This window comes from Schistocerca americana, chromosome 4 (assembly GCF_021461395.2).
Source record: "Schistocerca americana isolate TAMUIC-IGC-003095 chromosome 4, iqSchAmer2.1, whole genome shotgun sequence".
Classification (NCBI taxonomy): Eukaryota; Metazoa; Arthropoda; class Insecta; order Orthoptera; family Acrididae; genus Schistocerca; species Schistocerca americana.
In genome coordinates, this window is record NC_060122.1 from 632,986,083 (window position 1) to 633,001,474 (window position 15,392).

The following is a 15,392-nucleotide window of genomic DNA, read 5'->3' on the forward strand; positions in this document are numbered from 1 at the left end:
TGCGAAACATTGACTAAAACTTCTGTCATACGATGTTGAATCGTTATTGGGTAATGTATGCAATGAGTTTTCTTCAAGCATGAAGGATGTGAGTGAGTTGAAGAACTTGTTGAGTTCCTGCAGTCAGAGTACTCCACACTATTTCGGCATGTTCCTACACGATTTTTGACTCTATTTTTCTGCTGTAGATAGACTGTTTCAGTTGGACTCCTATTTTCTAAGATAGGGTGAAGACAATACTGCCAAACTTATTTGGACATTTGTAGCCCATGAAAACGACCGTGAAGTGGACGATGAAGTAACAATCCTAGAGATTAAAATTTATTTTATCCACAATGTAATGCAATTATTTAATACAATCAAAACACGTAGAAAGTGATTTTATATTGAAAACTAAAATATATTCTTTATTCCTGAAGTTGCGTACAGAAATTATTAATAGACAAGTAGTTCATTCATATTCAAGGTATTACAAGAGCTGAAAAAAATGTATGCAATGTGAACAAGCAAAATTTGTCAGAGAAGCTCAGCAAGACTAAACTAGGATTCTAGAATATCTAGAAAAATGGCTTGACTTCAGTGAAGACACAGTTTTCAAGCTTAGCTCTCAGTTAAATTTTGAAGAGCCCCTTAAATGAAGAACATAAAGAAACTCATAGGTTATTTCAACATAAATGTAAACGGTGACGAACTGCTTTCTAAAATAGGTGCACTGATCAACGTTTTGCCATTCATAGACATTTCAATCAAATGGGTAACATTTTTTAAGAGACGCGAAGCACATAATTTGCTGAAAGTTGTTCAACATGTGCTAGTCGTATCATCGCCCAATGCCTTTGTAGAGCGGATTTTCAGTGTGATGCTAAATATCTGGAGTAATGAAAGAAACAAACTGAAAGTAAAAATGGTGAAAGTTGAACTATTTTTGAATTTTAACTACCGTATGAAATGTGCTGTGTTTCCTAAATTTGTCAGATACGACAACGTGAAAGAACTTGTTAAAGTTGTGAAGACAGAGAAGAAGTTTAACTTCAAAATATAACCAGCAAAGAAATTGCTGGATTCACAGCATTAACAGAAATTATCGTATTAAATAAATGCATGCTTCCTGTTGTAGCAGCTATAATGTATGTCTTGTGAATAATAATAATAATAATAATACATTTTTTAGTTGTCCGGTTTTAGCTCCAGTTATAAGACCTTAACTGCGTTATGGGTCTTTGCTTGCCCAGCTTGGGCGTATTGCCCCTGTGTCCTGTTATTTTCAAATTTCTGTAATGTTGGTAGACACCTCGTCGTCACGTAGTTATAACAACTTTGCTTAATTTGGTGCGGCGCTTTTGATTTGAAATATTGAATGTTTGTGCTGTGTAATGTGTCAAAGTAATATCAATAATAGTGGCGATTGCATGAGCTCTTGACTTTAGTACTATTGTTTGAGCCATTAGCATACAGAGACGGTATAAAGAGGATTAGCGTTCAATAAGGTAAAATCTTCTTTTGTTTAGTTGCCCGAATTTTAATTGATACGTTGTTACTCAATTTTTGCATGTGGTCTCCTTCCAAAATAAAGAAAAGTTGAAACGATTTTAAAATTAGTTTTATACTGGGTTGAGGTCAAATGTTGCTAACTCGGAATGTAGCGTCTATAGAAAGATGCTGAGGTGAATGTTTTATGCGAAATTCGGACGAGTGCCACACAGCAATTCACATTTAGGTGAAACGCAATGGTGATGGTTATTGTGTTTATAGTTGACGTGTTCACATACAACTAGGAAAGTTGTGTTAATGAACTGTACATTGGTTAAAGTTTGCGACGTATATCATTGCCATCGCAAAAACATTTGTAAGTAACGACGTGTATTTATTTAATAGTTTGAGATGTAGGTCTATCTAACAAGTCGAAGAACACATTATTTTTATATTCGTTTCACAATGAAGCAATTAGTAAATATATGCGTTCAAAACTTTACAGATCGAGTGGAACAGTTTTCAAATTTTAAACATGAGACTTGAACTCTGCATCACTGTGGATAAAAAAAAAAATTAATTTTCCTGCAACAAACGAGCCCACTGATGTAAAATAACAGAGATAGACTGAAGCAAAACTTCTGGCATGTATGGTATATCAGAAAAGGACATCTCCCACTGACTGTGTTGGTTGGAAGCTTGGGATCTTTTAAACCTAACGTGACAACAAAACGTAGGTTTACTCATAAAAATGTGCATTTCATTCGTGGAGCTGTTGTTATAATAGTAACTGTATTGGCTTAATTTTAAGAAACATGCCTTGTTATTTTGGGCAATACAGTCCGACCACTGGCACCGTGTAGTTAATATATGGGACTTTCGTGTCACATGTTAGTTCCTTCACATGCCTTCGTTGTCAGATGTTTGCTTTATACTACTTAGAAATTAATTCTTTCTGGAGTTCTTTTCTTTAATATGTTGTTTTCATGACAAAAATGCCCTGGTAGTTCGTATAAGTGCCTTATTTTATGCTGTTGTTGAATCTCTGCAAGTTAAATATTTTGCTACATGTCAGAAATAGTTTTCCTCATCAATGTGGCAATTTAAATTCATGACACAAATAAACAATTTTATGAAAAATACAGACGCTTACCAAGTAGAGAAACTGTTGAGCAACACTGACTGTGCAGCTTTCAGAAGATAGATTGCTGTAGTTGGTTACTAGTAGTGATACTATGTGGCGAGATTTGGCTTGCACCTGTAACAAGGAGGTCGTGCAGTGAGCTTTTATGGTTTGCCTAAATTGGTTAGGCATGTGACTGGAGGGTTCTTTTGAAAAGGGTGCAGTGAATTTGCTTTTCCAGCTTGTGGTTGTTCACTAATGACCTCATCATTGACAGGCCATTGAACTTTCGTATTCAGTCAGGTTAACTGAGATCATCAGTACCCCCTCACCAGGTTTTGATCAAATTATCACCTTTCTAACTTAGGTAGGCATTGAGCTATGCTACAGATAAGTCTGCCACCCAAACTTGCAGTCCAGTAATCAATATGGACTCAAGAAATATTGTCCTTGTGCTATTCTCTTCCTGTCGATGCATATGGGGCAATACAGTCACTGCATTACAGGCTGAAGCTGATGTTTGGTACTGGTAGCTTCAGCTCACCCTTTCATTCCTACATACAATTGTTAGAGGTCCATCTTGGCAATGGAAAAATTGTGTTTCATTGCAGTTTTTTGTATTTTCAAAACTATTCTTGTGCCACATAACATCTTATTGTTAGATCTGAACTCCCAACTTTCCATTCTTAAGCATGTAGTCACAAATGTTTGGTATGCTGTAGCAACATACAGTGAATACATCTGTTCAGTTAAACAGTATGTACATTCTGTATTCATATATATAAATGTGGTAAACTTATTTCGATACTATATTTAACAGTTTTTCACCATTAGTTCCCAAATGTGCAATCTTTAGGTATGCGTATTGTTAGCCAAAAACACACAATTTTTGCATGTCATAAATACATTAAAAGGTGTAAACAGAAAACTCCATCCAGTGATAGCATGTCAGTCAAAACCCATAGTAAATTTAAATAAACATAAACTGAAGCTAAAAATCAATATTATTAGTATAGCCGACTATCTAACTGTCAAATGGCCATGCAGCAGATCACCAAAGTCGGGCTGGGCTGGGCTAGCACTTGAATGAGTGACCATCCTGTCTGCTGAGTGCTGTTAGCAAGTGGGGGTCCACTCAGCCCATGTGAGGCAAATTGAGGAGCTACTTGATTGAGAAGTAGCTGCTCTGGTCTCGTAAACTGACATACAACCAGGAGAGTGGTGTGCTGACCACATTGCCCCTGTGTATCTGCATCAAGTGATGTCTGTGAGCTGAGGATGACACAGCAGCTGGTTGGACAGGTGGGCCGTTCAGACGGAGTTTAGTTTAGTTTTTACTATCTAATCGGGCACAGCTCTTCATAAAGGTGTTTTTTAGATCTGTTGTTCACAAATAGTATAGGTAATGTCTGTGTTATTCTTCTTAGATACCTGGAGCTCGGATAATCGTATGTCGTATTCCAAATGCCTTTTGTATTGTACTGTTTGTAGATTATGATGGGCCTATATTTTGTTATGACAAATATTTCTTGAGAATGTGTTATTAGCATTGACCTAGTTATTCTACTTTCCATGGCTTCGATGCAGAAAGCTGTAGGCATATGCCATATCAATTCAGGCAGGTTAGGAAAAAATCTTACCTTCATAGTCTTGGATGTTTTTAAATTTACCATGTGTTAAAAGGAGGACTAAGTAAGGAACATGTATTTTTTTTGTTTTCTCAAAAAAAAAAAAATTCTGCTCAGGGATAAAGCCCTCCCAAGATGACACTGCGCATATCATTTTGAAGATGCGAATTTTGGAAAAAATTTTAAAATTCTGTATCTCTGCAACAGTTCTAGATATTTTGTTGTATTTTTTTTTTATTTTAAAGGAAATTGATTTATGATTACAAAGAAATCCTCCATTTGGACTTAACCTGTCAAAGTTCTTTCACTGTAGCATTCCGAAAATTATAATAAAAAAAATTCCAGAAATGTCTAGCCATAAAATTTTGGAACCTTTTTTTTTTCCTGTTGATTAGTGCCATATAGTTCTACATTAGCTGAAAAGGAGAGCTTCCACTTTTAGGTTTTATAAACAATAGAAATTTTTGCTATACGTAAAACATGTTTTATTACATTATCACATAACAAGCTCATAAAAATCACCTAGCCTTGTTTAACATGATTTTAGTTTTGTAAGATGAGTAAGAGACTCATTTTTTCCAAGCATTTTAAATGGTTCCAAAATGTATGTGAAAGGTCCAAAGACTATAAAAAAAGCTTCTGTGTACTTGGTTTTGTACTGAAATTAGCCAGTCTATCAACTAAAAATGTATTCCACTGCTTCAGTATCTTCCTTTGATGTAGAGGGATGCCTTCCTGTTGAACCAATAGGAATTGGAGTACTCACAATCTTCAAAACATTGTGAACAGGATGTGAGCACTGATGGCATTGTTGCTGTCCTTCAGCTTGAAACCTTTATCCAGCAGCTGGCCCATGTGGTAGTATAAAGTTCAATATAAGTTCATTTAGCTTATAACTGGTGTCTATTATATCTGCCATCCACCAGTCTCTCTCTCTCTCTCTCTCTCTCTCTCTCTCTCTCTCTCTCTCTCTCTCTCTCTCTCTCTCTCTCTCTCTCTCTCACACACCCACACACCCCTTGCCAGGTTGTGAATCTGGATATTATCCTGCTGTTTCTGAGGTGTTGGCTGAATGAACGAAGTTTCTTCTTTCTTGCTTTTTAAAATGTGTGCAGTATGAGTTCGCCCATCACTTTTAGTCCAAAGTGTGTCTTCTGAATTCCTTTCACAGAAGTAGTTTGTTTGGACCATTCTTCATTTTTCTGCTCATGGAATTCTTCGATTTCCTCTTTGGACAAAAGAATGAAGAATGAAGGCTGTGGATGTGTAAGATTTCACAACTCTCATAAAATCCTTTGCATTCTGAATCGCAGCTGTATTTGGTCTGGAAAGATTGTTTTGTAGCATGGTGCTCCAGCAGGCCGCCTACACCATCACAAGGCCCCTTCCCGTGACCAGTAGCCACTGCACATCCAGTCAGTTGGCACAAGCGACTTACTCAATTCAAACAGCTGGCAATGATTTTCAAAATGACTAGGAGTGCCATCAGAAATGATAATGATCTTCTTTGCCCCTGTTTGCAGTTGAAGAATTTTGCGCATTGCTAGCGAAGCGTGTGCAGAGTCATGCCCTGTGTCATAACTGCAACACTCGTGGTCTTGTTTTGAAAATATGTCGCTCCTGAAAAAAATTGAAACCTGGTCATTACTCCAATGATATCCTTGTACTTCTTGTGGAATAATTGCAGACCAGTTGTCAGCAAAATAACAGCGAAGCACCAAACTTAGTACTTCAGCCTTTACACAAACTTTCACTTCTGCAATGTGTTGTTGTAACAACTTCTTCAAGTGCTGGTGTGTTACTGCTTTCACTGAGCAATTACAAAGTTCATCAATGATACTGTCGAAGGCAACAGTTTTCTTAATTCATTTATTTTCCTCCCATGTCGCATATGTAATTTCTGCAGAGTTATCTGCTATGTCTTCCAGGCCAAGTATCGGTAAAGACAGTCCTCCCTTTCCAGGGCAGTCACCACATTCTGGAAACAAACAAGTGTCTCGCTTTACGTCACAGACTGCTAATGACTTCACATGCCCAAGGTGTCATGTCACATGCTAAAGTTACCACACAAAGATCAAAATTCACGCAGTGCACATATAAACAGACATCTCTAGGTAGGTGTGGAACTATCCACTTAGGTCACAGTGCATAAAATTTTGATCTTTCAGTGAGTGAAGTTGTATAGTTGCTCTTATAATATGCAAAAGTTTCTTTAACACTGAGAGTCGTGTACCTCTTCACTTTCACAAATTTTTGACCTTCGACTGCTGCAGTTAGTGTCTTATTTGTTGGCACTCTGGCGAGAACAATCCCATTTATCTTCCACTATTTGAACTTGAGCTGCTTCTACAGGATGACCATAACAGGGTTCTGGTCTTCCGAAAATTCCTTTTACGGACCTTACATTTCTTGATTTGTCTACCATGTACTTTGATTCTGATGGAACGTGGTTCAAAATTGTTTTCTTTGAAAATGTCTCTGGAGTAATAGTTAAAACTAGCACCTTTTCACTGGAAGATGGTCAGTATTCAACAGCTGAACTGATATTTGTGAAAAATTCCTGGCAGGAGGTGCAAGAGTGCTTTGGTTCATTTTCTTCTGAAGATGGAATTTCTACTTTGAAGAGTGTGGCCAGTTTTGCTGAAGTGTATTAATCCATAGCTTTAGTAATTTCTGTGCACTTTCATGATGCATCAAGCTTATGATGATTTGACTTCACTGACCACAGTTTCTTAACAGAACTAACACCTACCTCTGTAGTTGACTGATTCAGGATATTTAATTCTTGCTCTATTTATGCAAAATCTGCACCATGGGAGAAATAGTCAGCACACTTCACTTTCCTGTGACCCCAGTCAGAAGACAAGACTCTTCAGTAAACAAATTAGCACTGAACAACTACAATACAGAAACCTGCCATGAACAACCCTGACAAAGAAACTGACATAAAACTACAACAAAGTGTAAGAAATAACTGCAACAAGGAAAGTGAAAAGAAATAACTGCAACAAAGACAATACAAAAAAACATTGTAAGAAAGAAATTAGTAAGAAACAACTTCAGTGAAGACATGCATTACCCTTGAAAGTTAAAAAATTTAAAAAAAATAAAATAAAACCTGTCCAGCTTAATAATGGAAGCTCTCCTTTACAGAGAATATAGTACTGCATGGTACTAATCAACAGAAAAAATCTAACTTTTCTGGATCAGAATGTTTGAAAAAAAAAAATTTCTTTAAATTATAGGAAAAAATTCAAAAGGCAATAGTAAAAGAACTTTGACAGTTATGTGTCCAAACAGCGGATATCATTGTAATCATAAAGCAATTATCTTTCAAATAAAAAACACCTCTAACAAAATATCTAGAACTGGTTAGAGATACAGCATTTAAAAAAAAATTCCGAAATTTGCATCTTCAAAATGGTGTTCACAGCATTGTCCTTGGAGGCCTGTATCTCAAGGCAGGTTTTTTATGTAAGCCTGAATTTTAACATATGCTAAATTCAATAACATCAGAGACTATGATATACTATGAAGGCAACTCCGTACATGAAGTGATATGCATTATGCCTGTACTGTCCTTGGACACTTTAAAGTTGGTTAAGTATAATGTGTTAGTCTTTTATATAGTAAATATTAAAAAGTTTGTAAGCTACCCTGAAGTCATTCTGTTTAGCACTAAACTCTTGAGATGTTGAATTAGTATTGCCTTACCTTCCTTTTTGGAGGGACATATTTACAACATCACTGTAAATGAACAACAGCTCAGCTTACTGAGATACAAACTGAGGGCTTTTGTTGCTTTTTGGATTTGATGTCTTTAAGTATTTGTTAGCCGTATGTGTGGAATACCATAAAGAAGACATTAAGCTGCAGACAGGTTGAAGTAAGATACTTACATAAAGCTTTCATCCACAGCCTTCGTCAGTAAAAGAGAAATACACACAAGCAAGCACACCTCACCTCATGCATGCATAATTGTGCGTGTCTGCAACTTAACGTTTCTTGTTTACAATAAGTAGCAATCTGTCTCTTCCTGCATTGTTGTTACTTCTACCTGGAGTTTCTATTGTTCGATTGTGTGTGGAACAGCTGTTTGTAATCCAGAGATATTTTCTTTACTATATTTCCTATATAAGTCTAGAAAATTAATCACATTTTAAGCAGATCTTGCCAGATTTTGTGTTTGCATATCTGTATTGTATCTTTTAGTAACTGTCACAAACAGATTGGTGGCAAGTAGTGTTTCTGATGTTCAGGCTGTGGAGTACTTGCCGTGGGAAGAGGACATGGACTACTTACAGAAAGTGCTTGCAGAAATTTCAGTGAAAGTGGATAATTTTCCTGTTGGAGCAGCAAATGTCCATGACAGCGTTTCACTAGAGTTTGAAATAAACACAATACAGTCCAAGGTACAATGCACTAAAGCTGATGTACTCATCTTACAAGCATTGACAGAAATTGGTGAGTTGTTCTGCTGCTCCTGCTCCATGTGCTTCAAGCATACATGACATATTTAGCAAAATCAGTTTAGTTTTTTGATAAACTTCAGCAAATCACTAATATTTAATTTTAATGTTGGTCTTCACAGAAGCATCAGATTCCACGCGACTGCTTTGACCCATGGCATCATCAGTGTGGTGGAAATGGCTAGTTCCAGTGTACACAAAATGACAACAATGACGTCACTACATACACACACAGACAGATGCGAACAAAATTAAAAATGACACAATAACGTTTCCAAAAGTGAAATGGAACTAACGGGACAACCACAGAAAATTGGGGGTATATGGCAGGGTCAAGCTAAATATACAGCAATAATAAAATGCTGCACCATTCCAAAACAAATAATATCTAAAAAAATTTAAACTACAGAATTCCGCTACATTAACAAAACCACAAGAATCGAACATTTCCTGTGACCTATATTGCTCAACCACAAAAAGAGAGAGAGAGAGAGAGAGAGAGAGAGAGAGAGAGAGAGAGAGAGAGAGAGAGAGAGAGAGAGAGAGAGAGAGAGCTACTACAGGGGAATGGGACATATATAGCTCAACTGCAGCTGTTGATACAAAAAAATTAACAGCTACAATTTCCAGAAATGGATCCAAAACGATCAGCTCAAAACTCTCATAAATCTCCCAAGTTGTTGCCACAAACATGACACCTAACATATCCAGCACAAGACTTAAAAATCTTTCAGTCTTATCCATACGTACCAAAATAACAATTAAAAAAGTTAGACTTCTTTCTGCACAACAAACACCAACCTAATGACCTAACAAAAATTCCAAACATGTCAACAAATAGAAAACCTTAATAACTCACCGAAAATACTTCCACAACCTATGTTATCGCACTAACTATCTAGACTCAAAACCGTGTTAGCACGATGACAGTGAAAACTCAAATAAACCCAATACCACACATTAAGCTCAGCACATTCACATCCACCACCAGAGGGCATCATCAGATATAACAACACGACATGTACAAACACAACCAACTCAAAAACTGCGTGCTGTAGTGGCGTTGCACACCACAACTCTCTTTAAGTCACAGGTCATAGCGGTCGTGTGGAATTGCACAATTCCTTTGTACTCTCTCATCATGCTTTGTGGAACATAACTTACAAGTTAGTAGTGCTTCATTTGCCGATCGATCATACTAACGATATTAGACATATAATGACTGTCCAGATTTAAACAATATTACAGTTTGCTTACAGGTAAATGTTCGATTCAGAGACAAGGAAAAAACAGTGATAAATGGCTATTTTTTCCACCGCTAATAACTGGCATCATTAACCCAAAAATCTTGCAGATAAAGACAGAATACACAAATGTCGTATGTCCATCCCTTACTGCTGAAAAACTAAGAAACGGTTTATAAAAAGGAGACATTATTTCTGAAGTGAATTTACCCTATTATACTGCACAAGAAATGTGGTTCCACTCAAAATGTTCTCAGCATTTGTCTTGATTTCCCTTTTTAACAATTATAACAGTGTTAAATGCAAAATGAGCAAATAAATACAGAAATTTTTGGGTAAATTACTTACACCTGACATCATTTTTTTCATTTATATATTATACACTTCTGCCTATTTATTTATGTCTGCTAGTTCCATATCAATGCACCTAGTATATTTAAACAGTATAAATTATCTTTATTCATTTATGTAATATGTATGCAAGGCTTTGTATTTATGTATGTTAGTTCATCAAAATACCTATGCTTATTAAACAATGTAAATGGCATTTGCTAAGAAAATATTTAGACTTCATCCCATAATTTGTACATTCACTGATGACTTCGACACACTATATGTTGTCTAAGGATGGATAAATAAATAAATGTCCTTATTTTACAAGAGTACTTTTAGCTAGCAAATAGTCACTGAACAGTTAACGTAGCGAGTTATGGTGCTGGAAAAGTACTTACCTGCAAATTCCAGGGATCATAATTGTAAGCTCTATAAATGTGTCAGTCAGTTAACAGACGTAATTATTAGTGAAAACATGAGGCAACATGGAGATTTGTGAATGGAAGATATGTTGTGCAGTTCAGGGAAGCTGGTGACGGGGGAAGAATCTAGATGGCATGGGCACTGAGGCAGTAGGTGTAGTCATATAGTATACTCCAGTGAACACTGCCCAGTGTGACAATGAATGTCATAAAGTACTTCATCAAAATCATTTGATTCATGTACAAGAGAAAAGTCTTACTGCGGTAAAATTTCACCATAAACAAAGAACAGATGATGTTAATGAACAGCATAATAATAATAATAATAATAATAATAATAATAATAATAATAATAATCCCGTGGAGGTCCGGGAAAAGAATAGGCCTCCGGTATGTTCTGCCAGTCGTAAAAGGTGACGAAAGGAACAAACCACCAATAGGGCTAACCCCCCTTTAGTGTGATTAGTTGGTTCAGGACAGAACTAAAGAAGCCTCGGACAAGCGCCGTCATGGTCGGGGACGACGCTTGAACCCTATGCCCGCCCACAATGGTAACGACACTGCTAGCCAACTGGAAAATGATTCAAATCCAAATAGAGGTGTTTTGCAGGATATGTTTCCTGGAACCACCCTAGAAGGAAAACAGAGACAGAGGATGAGATGGTCAGATGAAGTTAATCGACACCTCATGTTCTGTTGTTACCAAGCAACAAACCTAGGAACCAATACAACTGGATACAGATCACAAGTATACACAACATTTATTACCAGATACCCAGAATTAAAAATTTTAACAGAACAACGACTAGCTGATCAGATCCGTATAATAATCAAAAATAACAGGATACCCCAGTCAGAATTAGAAAACATCAAACAAAAAGTACAACAAATACAGGAACAAAATAATGTGCAATCAGAAGAAGAAGAAAATGCAGTAATGGACTCAAACATCCCAGAGCAAACAAACAAAGAACAACACGCATCAATTAAACAGTCGGAGGAAAACGAAATCTTAAGACAGCCACCAGAACAAGCACAAATAGAACACGAAGTCACACACATGTTAGATATAGAAGAAAAATTTCAGCTGACATATATAGAATACAAAGACACAAATACAGACATTAGGCCATTCTTGCATAGACAGCCAAATAACCCACAAGTCGATACAACAATAAAAACTATCAACACAATCATACACAACAAAATAAATGAAAACACAACTATGGAAGAGTTAAAACTACTGGTTTATATAGGAGCACTCACTACACTAAATATACACGCTAGGCAGAGATCAGAACCAACCAACACACAGAAGAAACCCACAAAACCAGCATGGCAACACAGGCTACAGATCGGAATAGAAAAACTGAGAAAAGACATCGGACAGCTAACACAATTTATAAGAAATGAAATGTCAGAAAGAAAACGAAAAAGGTTAGGTAAAATCTCACAACAAGAAGATAGAGCAATTAGATGAAAAGAAGCAGAAATTACAAGCATTGGCCAAACGACTTAGAAGATACAAAAAAAGTGAAAATAGAAGGAAACAAAACCAAACATTCAACACAAACCAAAAGAAATTTTACCAGACAATAGATAACACACACATTAAAATAGACAATCCACCAAACATAAGAGACATGGAACACTTCTGGAGCAACATATGGTCAAATCCGGTACAACATAACAGGCATGCACGGTGGAGACAAGCAGAAACAGATACATACAAGATGATACCACAAATGCCCGAAGTGATAATTTTGCAACATGAAGTCACCCAAGCAATTAATTCTACTCACAATTGGAAAGCCCCTAGAAAAGATAAAATAGCAAATTTCTGGCTAAAGAAATTCACCTCAACACATTCACATCTAACTAAATTATTTAACAGTTACATTGCAGAACCATACACATTCCCTGATACACTTACACATGGAATAACTTATCTGAAACCTAAAGATCAAGCAGACACAGCAAACCCAGTTAAATATCGCCCCATAACATGCCTACCAACAATATACAAAATATTAACTTCAGTCATTACACAGAAATTAATGACACGTACAACACAGAACAAAATTATAAATGAAGAACAAAAAGGCTGTTGCAAAGGAGCACGAGGATGTAAAGAGCAACTGATAATAGATGCAGAGGTGACATATCAAGCTAAAACCAAACAGAGGTCGCTACACTATGCATACATTGATTACCAAAAATCTTTTGGTAGTGTACCCCACTCATGGTTACTACAAATATTGGAAATATACAAAGTAGATCCTAAATTGATACAGTTCCTAAACATAGTAATGAAAAATTGGAAAACCACACTTAATATCCAAACAAATGCAAATAATATCACATCACAGTCAATACAGATTAAGCGTAGAATATACCAAGGAGACTCATTAAGTCCTTTCTGGTTCTGCCTTGCTCTGAACCCACTATCCAACATGCTAAATAATACAAATTATGGATACTATATTACTGGAACATATCCACACAAAATCACACATCAGCTATACATGGATGATCTAAAACAACTGGTAGCAACAAATCAACAACTCAACCAATTACTAAAGATAACAGAAGTATTCAGCAATGATATAAATATGGTCCTTTGGAACAGACAAATGTAAGAAAAATAGCATAGTCAAGGGAAAACACACTAAACAAGAAGATTACATATTGGATAACCACAGCGACTGCATAGAAGCGATGGAAAAAACAGATACCTATAAATATCTAGGATACAGACAAAAAATAGGAATAGATAATACAAATATTAAAGGAGAACTAAAAGAAAAATATAGACAAAGACTAATAAAAATCAGAATTGACAGCAAGGAAACAAGACAAAAGCTATAAATACTTACGCTATAGCAATATTGACCTACTCATTTGGCGTAGTGAAATGGAGTAACACAGACCTAGAAGCACTCAATACACTTACACGATCACAATGCCACAAATATAGAATACATCACATACATTCAGCAACTAAAAGATTCACATTAAGCAGAAAGGAAGGAGGAAGGGGATTTATCGACATAAAAAACCTACATTATGGTAGACAATTTAAGAAAATTCTTTATAGAACGAGCAGAAACTAGCAAAATACACAAAGCAATCACTCATATAAATACATCGGCTACACCACTGCAATTTCATAATCACTTCTACAACCCTTTAGATCACATAACATCAACAGATACGAAGAAAGTAAATTGGAAAAAGAAAACACTACATGGCAAGCACCCGTATCATCTAACACAGCCACACATCGATAAAGACGCATCCAACACATGGCTAAGAAAAGGCAATATATACAGTGAGACAGAAGGATTCATGATTGCAATACAGGATCAAACAATAAACACCAGGTATTACAGCAAGCATATTATTAAAGATCCCAATACCACAACGGATAAATGCAGACTTTGTAAACAACAAATAGAAACAGTACATCACATCACAAGTGGATGTACAATACTAGCAAATACAGAATACCCCAGAAGACATGACAATGTCGCAAAAATAATACATCAACAGCTTGCCTTACAACATAAACTTTTAAAACAACACGTTCCTACATACAAGTATACACCACAAAATGTACTGGAGAATGATGAATACAAATTATACTGGAACAGAACCATTATAACAGATAAAACAATGCCACATAAGAAACCTGACATCATACTCACCAATAAAAAGAAGAAATTAACACAACTAATCGAAATATCCATACCCAATACAACAAATATACAAAAGAAAACAGGAGAAAAAATTGAAAAATACATCCAACTGGCTGAGGAAGTCAAAGACATGTGGCATCAGGATAAAGTTGACATACAGGAGTCATACACACAATATCCACCAGTACATCAATGCAATACAGCTACATCCAAACATATATATACAACTACAGAAATCCGTAATTATTGATACGTGTTCAATTACCCGAAGTTCCTAAATGCAATATAACACATACCGTACAGTTAAAAGGAAGTGACGCTTGATCAAGGTCCGCGTCACTCCATTTTTAACCGGACTTAATGTCTGAGAAAGTGAAGGAAATAATAATAATAATAATACAATTTTGATATATATACTTAATTTCCCCTTGCTCAAATTATCATTTCATCCTCTATGAATTCGTCTATTGAATAGTACTATTTTGCCGACAGAATCTGCTATAGCCTCTTTTCTAAAATTTCTAGCTTCCTATTAAATATATTTTTGCCCATTAACTTGTTGTGTATTGTTGTCCCCCTACATTGTGGAGTCTGTGCATATAATTTCAACTGGAGTGTGGCTAGCATAACATTATTTTTGTTTTGTGTGTAATATGTATGGTTAAAATGATTCTCCTCAAATAATTTTTGTCTGCTGTGTAGGAAGATTATAATTTCATAACTCGGATAGCAAAGAACAGCAGTACGTTGATAGATAACTTTTTTATAGACCAAGATAAGTTTAAGGACATAAATGCTTATCCTGTTGAGAATGGTCTTTCAGATTATGGTGCACAGCTAGTTACAATACATGACATAGCGCCATGCAGTATATCAAATCAGACTTTCAAAGCAGTGCGTTCAATTAACAATATAAATATTGCAAACTTTAGGGAAAGCCTACAGCAGCTAGACTGGGATGAAGTGTATAAGGAACCCGATGCAAACTTGAAATATAACTTATTT

General features: G+C 36.0%; 1 protein-coding gene across 3 annotated transcripts in view; it reads left to right on the plus strand.

The window, feature by feature from the left end:
* The first annotated feature begins 1,262 nt into the window (after positions 1-1,262).
* LOC124612910 overlaps positions 1,263-15,392 on the plus strand; it is a 106,960-nt gene continuing 92,830 nt past the window's right edge. The window contains exons 1-2 of one of the 3 annotated variants that reach the window (XM_047141396.1): positions 1,263-1,487; positions 8,481-8,685. In XM_047141396.1, the coding sequence (XP_046997352.1) occupies positions 8,511-8,685 (175 nt within the window). In that variant the 5' untranslated portion in view covers positions 1,263-1,487; positions 8,481-8,510. Of the gene's footprint in view, positions 1,488-1,979; positions 2,204-8,480; positions 8,686-15,392 lie in introns of those variants that run through there. The other 2 variants (XM_047141398.1, XM_047141397.1) reach the window with 2 other exon arrangements.